Source organism: Tachyglossus aculeatus, chromosome 3, assembly GCF_015852505.1.
Source record: "Tachyglossus aculeatus isolate mTacAcu1 chromosome 3, mTacAcu1.pri, whole genome shotgun sequence".
NCBI classification, from domain to species: Eukaryota; Metazoa; Chordata; class Mammalia; order Monotremata; family Tachyglossidae; genus Tachyglossus; species Tachyglossus aculeatus.
This window is the reverse complement of record NC_052068.1, coordinates 63351628-63373719: the sequence shown is the minus strand read 5'-3', so window position 1 is coordinate 63373719 and position 22092 is coordinate 63351628. Positions and strand designations below refer to the sequence as shown.

The 22092-nt window shown below is 44.3% G+C and overlaps 1 protein-coding gene across 1 annotated transcript in view; it reads right to left on the bottom strand.

Annotated features, from left to right (window-relative positions):
- Nucleotides 1-1661: 1661 nt before the first annotated feature.
- LOC119925875 (core histone macro-H2A.2) overlaps nt 1662-22092 on the bottom strand; it is a 29962-nt gene continuing 9531 nt past the window's right edge. The window contains exons 2-8 of the mRNA XM_038744376.1: nt 18779-18885; nt 15676-15873; nt 13082-13192; nt 12085-12184; nt 9290-9379; nt 6256-6430; nt 1662-2583 (exon numbers count right to left, since the gene is read on the bottom strand). Coding sequence (XP_038600304.1) covers nt 2418-2583; nt 6256-6430; nt 9290-9379; nt 12085-12184; nt 13082-13192; nt 15676-15873; nt 18779-18885 — 947 coding nt within the window. The 3' untranslated portion in view covers nt 1662-2417. The remainder of the gene's footprint in view (nt 2584-6255; nt 6431-9289; nt 9380-12084; nt 12185-13081; nt 13193-15675; nt 15874-18778; nt 18886-22092) is intronic.

The window sequence follows — 22092 nt, the reverse complement described above, 5'->3', positions numbered from 1 at the left end:
GTGCAATTTATTGTAAACTACATTATTGAATCAAGTAGATTTGCATTTATGACTTCATCACATATTCTGGTTGAAGAAAGGTTATTTTTTATGGTATTTGTTAAGCACTTACTATGTGCCAGGCACTCTACTAAGTGTGCAATTTATTGTAAATTACATTATTGAATCAAGTAGATTTGTATTTATGACTTCATCACATATTCTGGTTGAAGAAATATCATTTTTTATGGCATTTGTTAAGCACTTACTTTGTGCCAGGCACTGTACTAAGTGCTGGAACAGATATAAGACAGTCAAGGTGGATACAGACCACAGTCCACATAGGGCTCACGGTCTTAATCCCCATTTTACAGATGAGGTACCTGAGTCACAAAGAACTTAAGTGAATTGCTCAAAGTAACACAGACAAGTGACCTAGCTGGGATGAGAACCTAACTCCTTTTGACTCTGAGCCATGCTCTTTCCACTAGGCCATGCTGCTGCTTAAGTTTGAAATTATCCGTTATCCATCCAAACTGTGATAGTGTGGATCCACTCTAGGTAAGGGTTACCCAGCTGCAGTACATCCATGGCTTTTACCTGAAATTCAGGCCCAAAATGTTGCCTATGCCTACATCCATATAATTGCTTCCTGCCCTCTTGCTTGGCTTGGGGCTGCAGATCTGGATTTACCATGGAGAGAGTTGCTCAACTTGGCTCTCTGCAGCCCAGCTCTGTAAAGGAGAAATACTCTCAGAGCAGAGACCTACTTGAGGATTATCTCTTAGCGTCTCAGATTTCCCCGCTCAACCTTACCTGCCTCTTGACTGCTGAGAAAATCCACTTACCCCTGGGTAGTGCTTCATGTGGTCTTGAGTTGGGTAAAGTGCAGGCCTCTACTGCAGATAGGCAGCTGCCCCTCCCTCACCAGTTTCTCCTCTTGGACTATAGGCGGCTGCCCCCTCTGCCTGCCTCTTCCCTTCCATCTCTCCTCTGGGCAGAAGAGTGAGGGCCAGGGACAAACCAGGAGGTGGGAGAAACAAAATGGAGGGTGGAGTGGCAATCCCATAAATGCTGTGAGGCAATTTTGTCTTGTGTTACTTCATTCCACTTCATGAAACTTACCTGAACTCTCATCCTAGCCCTAAAGACTTGACCCCCTGTAACTCTGCCACATGTAGATGAGGGCCAGACAATTTGCAGGTTCATTCTCTTTCTCTCTCCTCTCCCTCTCTTTCTCTCCCCTCTCCCTCTCTTTCTCTCTCCCCTCTCCCTCTCTTTTTCTCTCCCCTCTCCCTCTTTCTCTCTCCCCTCTCCCTCTCTTTCTCTCTCCCCTCTCCCTCTCTTTCTCTCTCCCCTCTCCCTCTCTTTCTCTCTCCCCTCTCCCTCTCTTTCTCTCTCCCCTCTCCCTCTCTCTCTCCCCTCTCCCTCTCTTTCTCTCCCCTCTCCCTCTTTCTCTCTCCCCTCTCCCCTCTCCCTCTCTCCTCTCTCCCCTCATTTCACTCCCTATCCTTCTCTCCCCTCCCTTTCTCTCCCCTCTGTCTCTGTCTCTTCTATCTCTCTTCCCCCTCTCTCTTTCTCTCTCACCTCTTTGTCTCTTCCCCCCCATCCCCAACCCTCTCAGGTGCTAACACTCCTGTTACTTCACTTGAGGCTTAGTAGAGGGAAAGACAAGCCTGAATCCCTAAATGGAACTGTTTCCCTAAGATGCCCAGCCCAAAGACCCACCTGCCTGAAGCACCACTGTGGCACCACCACTCTCCCTCTTCCCCCGGGGGCCAGGCTATGGCTGTACCTTCAACATCCCACTGCAGAACCATGTCTGCCCACAGTGGAAGATGGGTGTTGCAATGAAGTTGAGTTTGAGGTAAGAAGTACGCTGAGCTTTTTTTTCCTTTTTCTTTTTCCTTAAAAAACAAACAAACCCAAAGAGAAACACTTTCAGAAGTTACAGAGATTATTATGGGGTAAACATATTTGAGAAAAGCACCAAGTGAAATGTCTCTGAGTCTTCCTCCAACACAGACTAGACAACGAACAAGCCAACCAAAAAAAATCACGCTACGCCCTCCCCTCTCGGAAAAGAAAGAGGAACAAAGGATTTAAGAATTTTGAAATTTTTTTTTGTGCAAAAGGTCAATGCTACAAATCTAAAATGAGGTTTGTCCTTTCAAAAGTTCTAAAATAGCAAGAAGGAAACACGTTTTAAAACAAATTCTTGCAGGGAGCTGGCTAATTAATTCTTAAGGTGGTAGAAAAGGGAGAGGGCGCCTTTCACAAAGGTGGACATTTTTCACAGCCTCAGCCCTACCTCTCTTCGCTCCACTAAATCGGACCGCTTTAGTGCTCGCGCCTTCCAAAAATAAGACCTACTCTCGCTCTATTGTCAATCCTGTTCAAACTCTGGTTGAAAAATAAAGCTGATTTGGCTGCTTGGTCTACTTGGTGTCAAGCTTGGCCATTTCTTGCACGTAGATGCCAATGCTCTCGCTGTCAAAGAGCAAGAAGTAAACGTTCTTCAGCGACGAAGAGCTGGAGTCGTCGAAGTGGGCCGAGATGGCTTTGAGCGTCACCTGGGCTGCCGTCTGTTTGGGAAAGCAGTTCCTGGGCAAAAAGGAAAAGAGAAAGATCAAGCTGCCGTTGTCACATTATAATAATAATAGTGATGGCATTTATTAAGCGCTTACTATGTGCAAAGCACTGTTCTAAGCGCTGGGGAGGTTACAAGGTGATCAGGTTGTCCCACATGGGGTTCACAGTCTTAATCTCCATTTTACAGATGAGGTAACTGAGGCACAGAGAAGTTAAGTGACTTGCCCAAAGTCACACAGCTGACAATTGGCAGAGCTGGAATTTGAATCCATGACTTCTGACTCCAAAGCCCGGGCTCTTTCCACTGAGCCACGCTGCCACATTGGTTTCGGGTGGCTCAGGCATTACAGTGAAAAAGGAAGGACCTGAAGGCTGTGTTGGTTTACCAGTCCTTCAGCGTTAAATTAGGAATTCTGCTTGGAAACCCAGGTAGCAATCAATTAATCATATTTATTGAACACTTATGTGTGCAGAGCACTGTACTAGGCATTTGGGAGAGTTCAACACAACAATATACCAAACGCTTTAGCAGAACATTGCTTCTTCATTCTCCTGACTTCCTTACAAGACTCTCCTTCCCCTAGTTCTTAACTTCCCAGTGACCACGCAGATGAAGATATCAGCCAACAGCCCTTTTCTTTGGGCAAAGTTCAGGGATTGTAAATCAGGTAATAATAGTAATAATAATAATAGTGGCATTAAGCGCTTACTATGTGGCGGGCACTATAATAATAATAATAATGATGGTATTTATTAAGCACTTACTATGTGCAAAGCATTGTTCTAAGCTCTGGGGAGGTTACAGGGTGATCAGGTTGTCCCACGGGGGGCTCACAGTCTTAATCCCCATTTTACAGATGAGGTAACTGAGGCCCAGAGAAGTTAAATGACTTGCCCGAAGTCACACAGCTGACAGCTGGCGGAGCTGGGACTTGAACCCATGACCTCTGACTCCAAAGCCCATGCTCTTTCCACTGAGCCAAGCTGCTTCTCTATACTATACTAAGTACTGCGGTGGTTAGAAGCAAATCGAGTTGAACAGAGCCCCGTCCCACTTGGGACTCAGTCTTGATCCTCATTTTACAGATGAAGTAACTGAGGCACAGAGAAGTTAAGCAACGTGCCCAGGATCATACAGCAGACAAGTGGCACAGTCAGGATTAGAACCCAGGTTGTTCTGACTTCCAGGGTCATGCTCTATCCCCTAGATCACACTGCTTCTGGTGGTCATGAGGCTACCAGAGAGTGGGGCTAGTCTGCCTTCAAGGTAGGGAGATCAATAACACCTTGACTCCGAAAGGCACTTGAATTTTCCCAAAGCACCTTCCCGTGGTATCATTTTATCCTCATATCCTTGTGAGGGAGGGAAAGGCAGTTATTGAGCCTATTTTACAAAGGAGAAAAATGGTGCAGAGAGCTTAAGGGACCACCTGAGATCACCCAGCAAGACCAAGGCAAAGCTAGGATTAAAACCCAGGGCTCCCAACTTCCACACCCCTGCTTCTGCATTAGCCCATGTTGTCCACAATATTGAGGATCAAGAAATGATTCTAAAATTCAGAAAAACCTACCTTTCCACTCTCTACCCAACCTTAGAACAGTGCTTTGTATATAGTAAGCACTTAATAAATGCCATTAAAAAAAAAAAAACCTAGTCCTAAGGTGGTTCTTTCCTTTACCTGTTGCTGTTCTCTCCTTTGCATCCTTTCATTTTTCCTGATGACTGGTTCTCCTGGGTGTTTCTTCTCCTGAATTTTTCTCCTTTTTGGTCTCTCACCAATGCCTGTTCGATTTTGGTCTCTTCCTTCTCGTTGTGCATCTCATTTGTCTCTAGATTTTCCCTCCCATCCTGACCTTTTCCCTCTTCAGGTCAACCCCACTTTAGGGAGAGACTCTTGCCTGGGCCCTTCCCAGCGGGCTGAAGGGGATTCCGGGGAAGGGGAACCGGTTCCTCTGCAGCCCCTGCTTTGAGTCAGCTTTGTGGGGAGAGCCAGGCCTCTCAGACATTGTGTCCCAGCTGTACTGGTTTGGGAAGGGAGATCCAGGGTTCCAACCCCAGGGAAGACCTCATCACCCAGTTCCCAGATTTTCCCTTATAAAGAGACAGCAGATCAGAGAAACCCAGTGGGTGATAATCATAATAAAATAATAATATTTGTTAAGCACTTTCTATGTGTCAAACACTTTTCTAAGCATTGGGGACGATACGGGATAATCAGGCCGGACACAGTCCCTGCCCCGCACGGGGCTCACAGTTTAAGTAGGAAGGAGAACAGGTATTGAATCCCCATTTTGTAGATGAGCCCATTGTGGGGTAGGGACCGTCTCTATATGTTGCTGATTTGTACTTCCCAAGCGCTTAGTACAGTGCTCTGTACACAGTAAGTGCTCAATAAATAGGATTGAATGAATGAATGAGGTAACAGGCACAGAGAAGTTAAGTGACTTGCCCAAAGACAAACAGCAGGCACCTGGTGGAGTCAGGATTAGAACCCAGTTCCTCTGACTCTCAAACCCATGCTCTTTCCACCGGGTCATGCTGCTCCTCTACTTATTCATCCTGGATCATTGACTAAGACAGGAGAGAGGGGTCAGCATGGATGAGGTTGTTTGGTGTTGATGATTTAAAAGAAAATACTGGTTTCAAAAGCACCTGATTAACAATCACATGTGAGAGTGGTTTGACCTGCAAACTCTCCCATACCCAAGTACTGGTGGATTCTTATTATTAAAGTCTTATTATTAAAAACACATCGAGCATTTTTATGTGCACTAAACTAAGCCCTTGGGTGTCTAACCTGATGTGCTTATATCCACCCAGGGCTAAGTGCCTGGCACATAGTAAGCGCTTAACGAATACCGCAATTATTATTATACAAGATAATCAGATTGGACACAGTCCTGGTCCCACAAAGGGTTCCCAGTGTAAGAGGGAGATATCTTACAGTCAAAGAAACTGAGACACAGAAATTAAGTGACTTCCCCCAGTTCACACAGCATGAAAGTGGCAGAGCTAGGGCTAGAACCTGGTTCTCCTGACTCTCCGTGCCATCCTTATATCACAGGACCAAGGACTACCAAATATCATCATTATTATTATTATTACTATTACTACCCCGATACTTACGGACTTCTGACACCAAGCACTGTGACTGAATCTCCATCTTAGTCCCTCCTGGCCCTAAAACCATTCACGGGGAAGGAGAACTGTTCAACAATCCCAGGATTCCTGGGCTAAGAAAGGCAGAGACTTTTATCCTCTTAAACTGAAGGATTTGGTCCTGATTTTTTTTAATGGTGTTTAAGTACTTACTACATACCAGGCACTGTACTAAGCACTGGGGTAGATAAAAGCTAATCAGGTTGGACACAGTACCTGTCCCACATAGGGCTCAAGGTCTTAATCCCCATTTTACAGGCAAAGTAACTGAGGCACATAGAATTTATGTGACTTGCCCAAGGTCACACAGCAAGCGTATGGTGGAGCTGGGATTAGAATCCACCAGGGCCCAATTTTTAAGGAGAGGGGTCATTTTCCCTCTGTAGATCGTACAGGAAGAGAATCAAATTGTCTGAAGTTCTCTCGCAGATAGTCCCTGATAAGAACAGCGGCTGCTCCCAGCATCCGACGGGGGTTGAAAAATGGACAAATGTCATACTAAGCAACTTCTCCGGCAGACTTACCTGCCACTGGGGAAAGGTGGGAAAGCCACAGACTTCAGTTTCTTATCTTCTGCGGCTGATAAGCAGTTCTTGATCGTCTCCTCAAGTTGTTCTTCACACTTGTCTGAACCCCACTGAGGGATGTGACAATGGATGACAAACTTGGCTGCTAGCCCACTGGACTGGCTGATAGCGGCTGAGAGAGAGAAGGCAGCAGTGGTTAGCCCTATGTGTTAGCCCGGGCCCCTTCACTGATTCCCCTCAAGCTAAACTCTTCCCAGCCGGGGTTATCGGAACCTATTTTCTAGTGAGCTCCGGACTTCCTTTTTATTTTTTCTTTTAATATTTAAATGCTTACTGCACCAGGCACTGTACTAAGTGCCATGATAGATACAAGCTACTCAGGTTGGACACAGTCCAAGTCCCACATGGGGCTTGCAGTATTAATCCACACAGTAAGCGCTCAATAAATACGATTGAGTGAATCCCTATTTTACAGATGAGGTAACTGAGGCACAGGAAGTTTGTGACTTGCCCAAAGTCACAGAGTAGACAAATGATGGAGCTGGGTTTAGAACTCAGGTCTATCTAACACCAGGCCCGTGCTCTATCCACTAAGCCATGCTGTTTCTCCAAGCCCACATGATGGAAGATCCAGTGTGTGTCCGTTGACCCAGTAGCTTGGAGGTTCAAATAACCAATTATCTGAGGGCGCTTAATTTGTTTCTCCACAGTGGTATCATTGTTTAGACTGTAAATTCCCAGGCCCCTGGGACTGGGTCTAACTCCCTCTGTAGCACTGTGACGCTCCCTCTAAGCTGTAAGCTCACTGTGGGCAGGGAATGTGTTTGCTTATTGTTATACTGCGTTCTCCCAAGAACTTAGTACAGTGCTCTGCACACAGTAAGTGCTCAGTAAATATGACAATGAACGAATGAGCAATATTCTTGTAGATGGACTTATAATAAATGCTTTAATTTTCTATTGCTCATGCAGACACAGAGTTCATCCTTGCCTCTTCCTCATGATCGTTAATTTTTACCCACCCAAAACACTTTGCTTTTTTTGGTAATATACAACCATATTTATTGAGCACTTACTGTATGCAGAGCACTCGGAGAGTACTATATAATAGAGTTAGTAGACACGTTCCCTGCCCACAGTGATTTGGATTCTGTAATATCCAGCTGCCCTATGGGGCTGAAACATTTTATTCCTAAACTATAACCTTAACAGAAGATCTCCCCTAAGCTGAGTTATTTCCTTGGAAATGAGTAAGGTGCTCAGGGGGAGGGAGGTGTCACGCCTCTGATCTGGGAACGGGACAATCAATCAGTTGTATTTATGGAGCACTTAGTGTGTACAGGGCATTGTGCTCAGCACCTGGAAGAGTACAGTATAATATGGTTGGTTAATATTTAAATGCTTACTGTGCCAGGCACTGTACTAAGTGCCGTGATAGATACAAGGTACTCAGGTTGGACACAGTCCAAGTCCCCCATGGGGCTTGCAGTATTAATCCACACAGTAAGCGCTCAATAAATATGATTGAATGAATCCCTATTTTACAGATGAGGTAACTGAGGCACAGGAAGAATTCCAAACATACATGCATTGATGTAAAGTTGCAAATAACAGCCTACAGATCAAGAAGCTTGCAACAGAACATCAAATGCACGTTTTCATTTCCCTTTATTAGAATGGGCCCCGAGAGCTCGAGTCTCAGCTTTTTATAAAGTCACATTCTCCTAGGAAAATCAGAGGTCCAAAGAAGTGCAATCTAACTCGGTGGAGGTTACAATTAAGAAAATTTTGGTTGCAGATTGTGAGATCTTTGTCATTTGTCCTCATAACTTCAATGGGAGTCATTAAGAGACCCAAAAGGTATATCAGTACATATAGTTAAGTTATTCATGTCTGGAATTATTCTAATGGAAAGACATTTCTCCCAACCATGCCCACATCCACAGCTTTGAATTGTATCTAAACAAACCTCACCCTTCAGATTCAAATTCATCTGAGAAGAAAAACTTAATGCAGTAGCACCTTTTCAAATTTGTACTTGAAAGACCTCACATTGTTTTGGACACACAGATGGATTTGGATCTACCTAGCAATATGTTGTCCCAAGGATGTGGGATTTTTCAGCTCTGAAAGCAGGTCTTTGTGGAATATTTGCATCTCTTTCCAGGGGAAAAATCCATAGTCAAATCAATCAATCAGGGGTATTTACTGAGCAGTTGTGTGCAAATGGCTGTATTGTTTTTTAATGGTATTAAGCACTTACTTGCTAGGCACTGTACTACACTTTGGGATAGATACAAAATGATTGGCTGGGACACAGTTCCTGTCTGACATGGCACTTGCAGTCTTAATCTTCATTTTACAAATGAGAGAACTGAGGCACAGAGACATTAAGTGACTCACCCAAGGGTACGCAACAGACAAGTGGCAGAGGCAGGATTAGAACCTAGGTCCTCTGACTCTCAGGACCATGCTCTTTCCATGCTTGCTCTCAAGGAGATGACAGTCAAATAGAAGAGCTTACAGTCTTAAGGGATAGCACCGATTCTAGATAAACAGTCCCCTGATTACCTTCATCAATTAATTAGGGTTATTTTTTGAGCTCCTATTGAGTGCACAGCACTTTACTAAGCACTTGGGAGAGTGCAATATATCAGCTGGTAGACATGTTCTCTGCCCACAAGGAGCTTCATCACTTTATTAATGTTTGCAGACGGAACAGTGTCCTAAAGGCGAAAGTAGACCCCAAATCTGGGTTGCTGGGAGAGAGGGACATAGTGCATTCAAGGATTCTTATTTTACTTGTACATATCTATTCTATTTATTTTATTTGGTTAATATGTTTGGTTTTGTTCTCTGTCTCCCCCTTCTAGACTGTGAGCCCACTGTTGGGTAGGGACTGTCTCTATATGTTGCCAACTTGTACTTCCCAAGCTCTTAGTACAGTGCTCTGCACACAGTAAGCGCTCAATAAATACAATTGATTGATTGATTGGAAATATTGTTCGGTCCACCATCTCCCTCCTTTTACCTTCAGCAACTTCCAACGGTCCTTGAGATTTACGGAGTTCCTTCACCGTGTCCAAGAACTCTCTCCCACCCGCCTTTTCCAGGGCTTTACCTGCAAAAGGAAAAAGAGGGATTGCTCATTTTATTCACTCGCAGAAAACCTCGTTGTATTTTTCTCATCGAAAAAGAAGGACAAAGTAAACGCCTTGCCAGGAGAGAAAGGTTACATGAAATCCACGTGTGACAGAGCCCCGACCACATGGGTCTGCAGGATTCCAGACCATTTTGGCCGGGGATGGTTTTTACCTCAAACCTGATTTCTTCCTGGGACTATACAATTCTCAGACGTGGCAGGGGTTTACGGGTGGGCAGTGCAAGTTCCAGGAACATGAGCTCTCCAGAAGGAAACAGAAGCCGCTCCGCAGGAGGTCTGGAGACCTGAGAGGCCTTCCTCCTACCCCTAACTCTCCTCAATCATTCATTCATTCAATTGCATTTATTGAGCGCTGTGTGCAGAGCACTAGACTGAGCGCTTGGGAAGTACAAGTCAGCAACATATAGAGACGGTCCCTATCCAACAGTGGGCTCACAGTCTAGAAACAGTCTTCTCAGCCAGAGACATCTCCATGGGTCTTTGGGACAGTGAGGAAGGCTCATGGGCCGTGCCTCTGGTTGAGGTGGCATAAGTGGAGAGAGGCAGTGATAGATGCCAGCGTTGGCAGTGTGACTCCCGGGGTCTCTCTCGGATACCAAAGACCTGGATGATCCAGGGGATTATTTTTCTAGGTTCGGCTTGGTCCTGAGAACCTGGAGAATGAAGTTGGCCCGTTGTCACACTGCCTTTACTGTAAGATTTTTACTGATCTGATTTCATCCATTCAATCCTATTTATTGAGCGGTTACTGTGTGTAAAGCACTGTACTACTACTACTAATAGCAATAATTATGGTAGTTAATTGCTTACTATATGCAAGGCACTGTACTAAGCACTGGGGTGAATACAAGCAAATCAGGCTAGACTGTGAGCCCACTGTTGGGCAGGGACTGTCTCTATATTTTGCCAATTTGTACTTCCCAAGCGCTTAGTACAGTGCTCTGCACACAGTAAGCACTCAGTAAATACGATTGATGATGACAGAGTCCCTGCCCCGCATGGGGTTCACAGTCTTAACACCCATTTTAGAGATGAGGTAACTGAGTCACAGAGAAGCAAAGTGGCGTGCCCAGGGCCACACAGCAAATAAGTTCTGGAGTCAGGATTAGAACCCGGAACCTTCTGACTCCCAGGCTACTAGACCTCGCTGCTTCTCTTATATTAAGCACCTAGGAGAATACAATAAAACAATAAACAGACACATTCCCTGCCAACAACAAGCTATTTGGAAACAAACATTGTGGGAGGAGGTTCTTAGCCCTCTTATATTGTTATACTCTTCAAAACTTGCTACCATCAGAGGACTTAGAATTATTTTTTTCTGAATTGAGGTTTGGTGAACAGGAATATTCTAAAAGCAGCTGAGTCAACCAAGAATTTCCATAGATTAAATATTCCAATATTCCATAGATGGAGCAAGGTGGCCTAGGGGAAAGACCATGGACCAGGAGTTAGAGGACCTGGGCTTTAGTCTTGCCTGTGCCATTTGCCCACTGTGCCACTTTAGGAAATTCACTTAGTTTCTCTGTGCCTCAATTTTATCATCTGTAAAATGGGGATTAAATCCTACTCCCCCCTATATAGACTGCGAGGCCCTTGTGGGACAGGGGACTGCATCCAATTATCTTGAATCTACCCCAGAGCTTAGTACAGTGCTTGACACACAGTAAGTAAAGACTATTTTGTTAAGTGAGAGACAGGTGAAATTAAAAATTCCGCAAATGTCACCAGCAACATATCCAATGCAGACACACAAAGTACTACCATGCATCACAGCCCCACGTGGGACAACCTGATTACTTTGTATCTACCCCAGCACTTAGAACGGTGCTTGGCACATAGTAAGCACTTAAATACCATAATTATTATTATCGCAGCCACAAGGATGGGAAGCAGTCTGCAGAGACTACATTTTTTAAAAATGGCATTTGTTAAACGGTATGTGCCAGGCACTCTACTAAATGGTGGGGTAGAGACTGTCAAACTGGACACAATCTGTGTCCCACATGGGACTCACAGTCTTAATCCCCATTTCACAGATGAGGTAACTGAGGCACAGAGAAGTGAAGTGACTTACTCAAGGTCACACAACAGACAAGCAGTGGAGTCAGGATTAGAGCTCAGATCCTTCTAACTCCCAGGCCTGTGCTGTATCCACTAAGCCATGCTACTTCTACATCTCCCACGAGCATGGCCAGAAGATCTTCTAAATCATTTGCCCTCCTTTTTCAGTCCTATACTATCCCAAAAGAGCCAAATGTAGGTACCCGAACAGGAAAAATCAAAAACAAAAAACGTCTCCACACATCGTCTATTTGGACAATAATGTGTTTACCACCACAACTTTGCACCCTCTGTCCATGCTGGCAGTGAACGAGTGTCAGCCCTGTTCCTGTGCATTTGTGGGAAGAGTGTGTAAATAGTTCAATGGCCACAGCACTTCAGGAACCTGGAGTCGTAAGTCTGGAGTGGCTCTTCAGGAGCCTCTTAGCCTTCTCCCTTTCACGAGCGGCACTGCCCTTCAACATCCTAGACAGATTTCTGCCTATGCTATCTTCTAAGGGCTCCATGGAAGGAGATCAAAATTTCCCTCATACCCACTATGGTCCCAGGACATTCCTTCACCTCCCTCCCACCCCCTATTTCTCCTTCCAGAGTCTTACCTATGTCTTCCTTGAGGTCGATTTCTGCTGTGGTCGGGTGGACAATACCTTCTACTCTCATGGAGCCAATATGGCTGATGTCACTCTGGGTTAAGGACAGCTGCATGGTGGAAAGTAGGAAAAAGATTCAATCCAAATGAACACATCGTGAATTACTTCAACCCTTTTAACGATGGAAATTTAAAAGCAAAAACACCAGGGCTGGATGTTGAGGACCAGAATCCAATTTTGACTTTTTAATGGGAAGCAGTATGGCCTAGTGGAAAGAGCATGGGCCTGGGAAACAGAGGACCTAGGTTCTAATCCTGGCTCTGCCCCTTGCCTCTTGTGTGACCTTGGTCAAGCCTCTTAATGTCTCTGTGGCTCAGTTTCCTCATCTGTAAAATGAGGACCAAATAGCCATTCTTCCTCCTACTTGGACCAAGAGTCCCATGTGGGATAGAGACTATGTGTGACACATAATAATTATGATTTTTTGGTTCCTTGAACTTGATTTTCCCTGATTCTCAGGGGCAGGGGGAGGGTAGGATGATGAAATGGGGGGGGGGGGGGTCACTATGCATAGTGAACAGTGCACATAGTAAATGTTTAAGAAATATCACATTTAGAGTAATTATTATTTTGCGGTTCCCTGGACTTGATTTTCCCTGATATTTGGGAGCAGGGAGTAGGATGAGGAAATGGGTTGGACTCAATAAAACTATGTGAGAATTTATAATCAATGAAAAGGTGAGGACCTAAACAGTGAGCTAATTTAATGTCCTTGGCTATCATTAAGGATAAGGATAGATTGAAAATCACTACAGTTATTTACTTCTTACATCTTGATGATTTCTACTTATTGGAATGGACATCCAACCTACTTCTAGGACACAGAGATTTTAGAGAGGATTTTAGTTTGAAAGTGCTTTGAAAAAAATGCTAAGAGATCATAGGTCTAGAAAGTCAGGTTAATAAAATTGGATTTTACTGCAGCATATTATGATGACTTTGTTACCTTCTGCCCTAGAACTAAGCTCTTGGAAGATAAGATGGTGAATCCATCCCCAGGCCCATCTTCAGATGTAGAATTTGAGGTTCCTTCTTTATCATTATCTTTTGGCTTGGACTGTTGACACAAAGGAAAGAGACAAGCTAGAAATGATCTGCAAAAGGAAACTCCGAATGCTTTTCATTTAGAAGACAAGAGTGTTTCAAAAGTAATAGACATTTTACCATCATCATCGAGAGCTGACAATTTCTACCAATTTATGGGGCTAGAGAGGGGCGAGCAGGGAAACTATTTCCAGTCTTGCCCATCTCTAAGAAACTAATTTAGGGGTTTGGTTCATGTTCATTCATTCAATCGTATTTATTGAGCGCTTACCGTGTGGGGGGCATTGTATTAAGTGCTTGGGAGAGTACAATACAACAATAAACAGACACATCCCTTGCCCACAATGAGCTTACAGTCTAGAGGGAATAATATTTAAGTGTTTCTGCCCGATTGGGCTGATGTATGATCACGAAAGACCACTAGCCCTTAGTTGCGGCTCTGGCTTTCCAGTTCATGCTCCTGGCTCTTGCTCTACTCTCTGCCCTTTAAACTCTAAGCACATTGGGATTGGGAGGGAATGTGTCTGTTCATTGTTGCACTGTACTCTCCCAAGCACTTAGTACAGTGCTCTGCACACAGTAAGTGCTCAATAAATACGACTGACTGTTTCATTTCCCCTCTGCTGCTACCAGTTCTGGCTGGAGGAGAGATAGGGCTATGTGCCATCTGCTAAGTCCATTTCTAGGACAGGTCTGAAGCTGTCCTCTCTCAGTATGATTATTAAGAGGGAAAGTGTGTTGGCCTGGCCTGGAGGAATGCGCTCTGGACTGGGGGTTGTCTCCCTTGTCTTCTGTCATTAAGGATGCAGTTGGGGACACTGGAAAGGAAGTGAGGGAAGCCCAGCCAGGTGCCCTGTGGAATAAGCTGAGTCCTACGGACTTACTTCAGCATTTAAGTACTTATTTATGCCCATCCTTTGCACCTTTGTTAATGATAATAACGACTGTGGCACATGATAAAGCACTTACTTTGTATCAATCAATTGTATTTATTGAGCACTTACTGTGTGCAGAGCACTGTACTAAGCGCTTGGGAAGTATAAGTTGGCAACATATAGAGACAGTCCCTACCCAACAGTGGGCTCACAGTCTAAAAGACTGGACTAAGCGCAGGGGTAGATACAAAATAATCAGGTCCCACATGGGGCTCACAATCTAAGAAGAAAATCCAACCTGATTTGCTTATATGCATCCCAGTACTTAGTACAGTGCTCGGCACATAGTAAGGGCTTAACAAATATCATAATTATTATTATATTATATTATTATAATTATTACTACAAGCGGGCATGGACCAAATCACCATTCTCAGGCAAGGAGGTACCCTCCCCATTGTGCTATGAGCCCTGGGATCAAGACAGCCTTAAAGCTGTGGGGGGAGAAGGGGTGTGACAGTGAGTGTGACCCCATCAGGGATCTGCTTAGGTTTGATAGAAAAAGCAGTATGGGCTAGTGGATAGAATCTGGGCCTGGGAATCAGAAGGACCTGGGTTCATTCAATCGTATTTATTGAGTGCTTACTGTGTGCAGAGCACTGTACTAAGCGCTTGGGAAGTACAAATCAGCAAAATATAGAGACGATCCCTACCCGACAATGGGCTCACAGTCTAGAAGGGGGGGGAGACAGACAACAAAACGAAACTCCAGCTCCACCATTTGCCTGCTGTGAGACCCTGGGCAAGTCACAATTTCTCTGTGCCTCAGTTCCCTCGTCTGTAAAATGGGGATTAAGACTGTGAGCCCCTCGTGGGACAGGGACTTTGTCCAACCCGATTTGCTTGTAACCATCCCAGCACTTAGAACAGTGCCTGGCTCATAGTAAACACTTAAATATCATTATTATTATTATTACTATATGATATAGCTCCGTGGGGCTTACAAGCTGACCTGCTACAGTTCAAAGTTTGGTTTCAGGCTGTCTCCTGGGAGTAGAGATAATCTCACAAAATCAGTGTGAGGGCAGGAAGAACTCGGCCGTTCCACTGCCAGGATTTCTCCTTGCCCCCGAGGGCCTAAGGAGGTATTTTAAGTGCCATACCATCTGTTCTATGATGGCTTTCTGTGAGAAAACTTAAAGCTTTGGAAAAGAGAGGGTAAGGGAGAGTTTGGGTCTAAGATACAGTCATTAAAGAGTAAGCTCCTTTAGGGCAGAGAATGTGTCACTTGGTGATTCCGTACCTTCCCGAGCACCTAATAAAACACACCACACCACGTGGGTGCTCAATAAATCCCGCCGCTACTACTGTTACTTTAGTGTTTGGAAGGGAATATGGAAACCTAAATGACGGTCAATGTTTGGGGTTCAATACGGTCTCTGTGATGGATTGTGATTCATCATGCATTTCCCTACTTACTAATCTTTGTCACTTTTTCCCCATTCCTGGCTTTCCATCAGTCTTTAAGAAAAGTTGGCAAGGCTTTCACCTTTTGCTCCTCCTAATATTTTCCATGAATTCTACTAGTTTCCTCCACTGACAAAGTTCGGAATCCACTTACCTTTTTGGATGTCCGGGGTTTGGCAGCCTTTCCTTTCTTTCCACCCTTTTTGCTTGACATAGATTTCCTCCCTCTTTTCTCTGGGGGAGGGGAAAGGATAGTTTCAGACTTGCCTTTGGCACCTCGTTTTTTAGCCAGCAGTTCGGGGTGAATTCTGGGCAGGACGCCTCCGCTTGCTATGGTCACTCCTTTTAGCAGCTGATGGGACAAAGTGAAAGAGACTGAGACTTTCCCCTCACAGTCTTACCACACTTCTCTCCTCCCACATTTTGGTCCTCTAATGCCAACCTACTCACTGGGCCTCGATCTTGTCAATGTATTGCTGATCCCTAGCCGACATCCTCCCTTTGGCCTGAAATTCCCTCCCTCCCTTCATTCATTCATTCAATCATTTATTGAGCACTTACTGTGTGCAGAGCACTGTACTAAGCGCTTGGGAAGTACAAGTTGGCAACATATAGAGACGGTCCCTACCCGACAACGGGCTCACAGTCTAGAAGGGGGAGACAGACAACAAAACAAAACATATTAACAAAATAAAATAAATAGAATAGTAAATATGTACAAGTAAAATAGAGTAATAAAGCTGTACAAACACATATACAGGTGCTGTGGGGAGGGGAAGGAGGTAGGGCGGGGGGATGGGGAGGAGGAGAGGACTGACCATCACTTTCCCCACCTACAAAGCCATATTAAGATCACATTAAGAGAAGCAGCATGGCTCAGTGGAAAGACCACAGGCTTTGGAGTCAGAGGTCATGGGTTTGACTCCCGGCTCTGCCACTTATCAGCTGTGTGACTTTGGACAAGTCACTTCACTTCTCTGTGCCTCAGTTCCCTCATCTGTACAATGGGGATGAAGACTGTGAGCCCCCCGTGGGACAACCTGGTCACCTTGTAACCTCCCCAGCTCTTAGAACAGTGCTTTGCATATACTGAGAGCTTAATAAATGCCATTATTATTATTATTATTATCTTCTCTGAGAGGCCTTCCCCAACTGAGTCTTCATTTCCTCCTTTTCCATTCCCGTCACTACCACCCTTGCATTTGGGTTTGCATCCTTTATTCACCCAACCCTCTGCACCACAACATTTATGTACAGATCTGTAACATTTATATTAATGTCTGCCTCCCCTCTAGACTGCAAGCTCCCTGTGGCAGGAGATGTGTCTACCAACTTTGTTCTCTCATCTTTGAACTCTTCTAAGCGCTCAGTACAGTGCTCTGCACACAGTCAATGCTCAATAAATATGTCTGAATGGTCAATTGATTGAGACTTCAGGTGAATGTGAATTGATGGCCAAAAGCCATGCTCCCGAGTGGTTCCTTTGCTTTACCCAGGAGTTTAATTGTACATATTAAACACCAAAGTGGGCATTAAATGCATTTTCTCCTCTTCCACTTTTACAGTTTCCAGGCAGGCTTCCGGATACTTTGAAAGCCTTAATCCAAGACTAAACAAAGAGGTTGGAAAGAATGAAACTAAAAATGATGGCTCAGGCTGTAGAATGACAGATGTGACAGAGGGTTGAGAGCATTATCCCTAAATCCACAGCAAAAAAAAAAAAAATAGAAGTAGATTCCCAAGCCAGATTGATTAGTGCCAGAACATTGCAATAAAATGAATACCCATGTGGATTTCAAAGAGAACTTTAGTTATTGTGAACCCAGAGTTTAAATGGCACCAAAAGAGGTGCAATGACTCAATATGTAATTTTACTTTTTTTTAATTCTACATGACTTCAAAGGCTGGAAGTGCCCGACTAGGAACAGCCTAATTTAGCCCTGAGTTAATCAATCATTTTTATTGAGCACTTACACTGTGAGGAGCATCGTGGTAAGCACTTGGGAGAGTTTAACTCCTCACTCTCGGCTTCAAGGCTGTCCATCCCCTGGCCCCCTCCTACCTCCCCTCCCTTCTCTCCTTCTCCAGCCCAGCCCGCACCCTCCGCTCCTCTGCCGCCACTAACCACCTCACCGGGCCTCGTTCTCGCCCGTCCCGCCGTCGACCCCCGGCCCACGTCCTCCCCCTGGCCCGGAATGCCCTCCCTCCACACATCCACCAAGCTAGCTCTCTTCCTCCCTTCAAAGCCCTGCTGAGAGCTCACCTCCTCCAGACTGAGCCCCCTTTTTCCTCTCCTCCTCCCCATCCCCCCGCCCTACCACCTTCCCCTCTCCACAGCACTTGTTTATATATTTGTACAGATTTATTACTCTATTTTACTTGTACATATTTACTATTCTATTTTGTTAATGATATGCCTATAGCTTTAATTCTATTTGTTCTGACGACTTTGACACCTGTCTACATGTTTTATTGTCTGTCTCCCCATTCTAGACTGTGAGCCTGTTGTTGGGTAGGGACCATCTCTATATGTTGCCAGCTTGTACTTCCCAAGTACAGTGCTCTGCACACAGTAAGTGCTCAATAAATACAAATGTATGAATAAATAGAGTTGGTAGGCATGTTCCCTGTCCACAAGGAGCTTTCAGTCTAGATGGGGAGGCAGACATTAATTTGAGTAAATAAATTTTGGACATGTACATATGTGCTCTGGGGTTGAGGGTAGGGTAAATAATATTATAATATTAAGTGCTTAAAGGATACAGATTCACGTGGGAAACATCTGAATAGTCCCTGTCAAATGTATTAAGTGCTCACTGTGTGCAGAGCACTGTACTAAGTGTACAATACGCTAGAGTATGCTACCATAGATTTGGTAGAGTCTACTTGGATTTGCCTTAGAAAGCCAATCTTAAACAAGAATAATTTTGGCAAGAGAATTTTTTAAGTGCCCTTAATTATGGGTTTTCACTCTCACCTGATAACACCCGCTCATTTCTGTTAGAGTACAGATGAATAACAAGGTTTCAGAGATGGGCAAACAAGGGGTGTGTGCTATCAGTTCTTGAAGAAATATGATATTTTATTTTTATATCTGAATTATTGTATAGCTAGGAGACTTTTGCCCATTCCTATGACATTAGCAGAGTTCTCTTTTATCCAAATAGACCGTGCAGGATTAGAAAATAGAGCAATCACTGTGGATCAGTCAGATAAAACTGTCCCGTTCCCCATTAATTTGAATGCTCTGGACATACCTGGTTCAGTTCCTCATCATTAGCAACTGCCAGGAGGATGTGTCTGGGGGCAATTCTTGCCTTTTTGTTGTCCCTTGCTGCATTCCCAGCCAGTTCTAGAATTTCAGCTGCAAACACAATGGCACAAAACATGAGCATCAGTGAAAGGGCCAAGCCTGTAATCAATCAATATTATTGAATACACAGCTTGTGCAGAGCACAGAACTTAAACACTTGGGACAGTAGAGCTAACAGACATGAATCCTGTCCTCAAGGAGCTTACAATCTGGTGGGAAAGGCAGACATTACAATAAATGACAAGGAGGAGAAAGCAACTTAGTACCTAAGAGCTGCTAGTGTCAGATAATAATAATGATAATAATAATAATGGTATTTGTTAAGCACTTACTATGTGCCAAGCACTGTTCTAAGCACTGGGATGGATACAAGGTAATCAGGTTGCCCCACGTGGGGCTCATAGTCTTAATCCCCATTTTACAGATGAGGGAACTGAGGCACAGAGAAGTTAAATGGCTTGCCTAAGGTCACATAGCAGGCAAGTGGCAGAGCCGGGATTAGAACCTACGTCCTCTGATTCCCAAGCCCGGGCTCTTTCCACTAAGTCATGAGGGCTGATAGATGTCCTTACAGTCCCCCTCTAGACTGCAAGCTCGTTGTGGACAGGGGTTGTGTCTGTTTATTATATTGTACTCTTCCGTACTCTTCCAAGCACTTAGTACAGTGCTCTGCACACAATATGCACTCAAATATGGCAGAATGACTGTAATGAAGCAGCACCAGTGTTGGTACTCCTTCCTGTCAGGTCTTCTTTCGGGGGCCTGAAGCCTTAATCAGATTTTCATTCAAATCTGTTTAAGCCAAAGATCTAGAGGACCTGGAGAGGAGTAAGAATGTACTGATATGTACATTGCTGAAATGACACCGTACTTACCCTCAATTCTCCGATTAGAATGGGAGTTACATTCTTACATTGCATTCTTTTTCAAATTAATGGTGTTTGCTAAGTGCTTACTAAGTGCCAGGCACTCTGTTAAGCACTGGGGTAGATACAAGACAATCAGTTTGCACACAGTCCCTGTCTTAATCCCCATTTCACGATGAGGTAACTGAGGCTCAGAGAAGTGAAGTGACTTGTCCAAGGTCACACAGCAGACAAGTGGAGGAGCTGGGATTAGAGCCCAGGTCCTCTGACTCCTGGGCCCATGCTCTTTCCAGTAAATCAACCTGTTTTTCTACCGCACACAACCTTTTCTTCCAACAGCATCACATCCTACCAAGATTAACATGCATCACCAGAAGAATGTTCCCTAATCCCCTGATGGTGTTTTCAAAACATGTTGTGAAAGCACACATTATGAAAGAACTGAGTGTTCACATACTTCCTGTCATACACTGCACTGTCATTACAATACTGGCAATTTTGGGAATGATGGGCAAATATTCATGGGCTTCTAAAATTGTTAGTTTTCCCACATTATCAGCCTGCTTTCCACAGGGCTGGTATATAATAATAATAATAATAATAATAATAATAATAATAATAATAGTGGTATTTGTTAAGTGCTTACTATGTGCCAAGTACTGTTCTAAGCACTGGGGAGGATACAAGATATTCAAGGTTGTCCCACGTGGGGCTCACAGTCTTAATCCCCATTTTACAGATGAGGGAACTGAGGTACAGAGAAGTTAAGTGGCTTGCCCAAAGTCACACAGCTGACAAGTGGCGGAGCCGGGATTAGAACCCATGACCTCTGATGATTCCCAAGCCCGGGCTCTTTCCACTGAGCCACACTGCTCTCCCTCTTGAAGGCAGATTCCCTGAAAAAAACCCCTCCAACAAGCTGCCTTACAACCTCAGCCACAGTAGCAGAAGTTGAAATGGGAATAGGGGCTTCCTGAGGTTTATGGGTGAAGGAGGGGACTGGGAAAATAAGCAAGGTGTTGGGAGGAGGGGGAGGTGAGAGAAGCCTGGAAGGGAGCTATCCCTCTGGGAAAAGCCACTACCTTATTCTTCATGACCTGCCAAACTTTGGGACAGAGACAAACCCTGAGCTGACTTCTCCTGCTTTCCCACTGTTCCAAGAACATCAGTGGAGGGAGAAGTGGACGGAAACTTGTCACTAGGCCCTTTCACATTGCCATGGGCCCATTTCTCTCAGATATTTTCCTGTAACTTTCTGTTTCAAGAGAATAACTGTGGTATTTGTTAAGCGCTTAATAATAGTAATGATTCATTCATTCATTCAATCGTATTTATTGAGCACTTACTGTGTGCAGAACACTGTACTAAGCGCTTTGGAAGTACAAGCTGGCAACATATAGAGATGGTCCCTACCCAACAGTGGGCTTGCAGTCTAGAAGAGGTGTTATCATTAGAATGATAATTATAATGGTATTTGTTAAGCACTTACCATGTGCTGAGCACTGCTGGGGTAGATACAAAGTAATCAGGTTGTCCCATGGACGCAGTTTTAATCCCCATTTTACAGATAAGGTCACTGAGGTACAGAGAAATGAAGCAACCTGCTCAAGGTCACACTGCAGACAGGTGGCAGAGGCAGGATTAGAACTCATGACCTTCTAAGCAGTATGGTGTAGTGGATGAAACACCCTCCTGGGAGTCAGAAGGTCAAGGGTTCTAATCCCTGCTCTTCCACTTGTTTGCTGTATGACCTTGGGCGAGTCGTTTCACTTCCTCTGTGCCTCAGTGACCTCATATATAAAATGGAGATTGAGACTGTGAGCCCCACATGGAACAGGGATTATGTCCAATCCAATTGGTTTGTATCCACCCCAGTGCTTAGTATAATGCCTGACACCTCATAAGTGTTTAACAAATGCCATAATTAATATTATTAGTTTTAATAATAATAATAATGGCATTTGTTAAGCACTTACTATATACAAAGCACTGGTCTAAGCGCTGGGGGGGATACAGGGTGATCAAGTTGTCCCACGTGGGGTTCACAGTCTTAATCCTCATTTTACAGATGAGGTAACAGGCTCAGAGAAGTTAAAAAGATAATCTTTTAAAAAGATAATCATCAAAAATCCTTATTGGATTAGCTTGAAGGCTTTTTTTTAACAGAAGATGAAGACCTCTCAGTACCCCCAATATCTCAACTGAGAAAAGAACAGAGAACTACTTTGTATAACTTTAGACAAAATAATGTTGTGCTCACTCTGGTGCTACGGAAACGATTGAATAGATGAGGTCAAATTTAAAACTCCAAACCTAAGTACAGAACACATCTATGAAAACACAGACATCTGCAAGGTCATAGAAAAACGATGCCAACCCTTAGCTCCCGCCC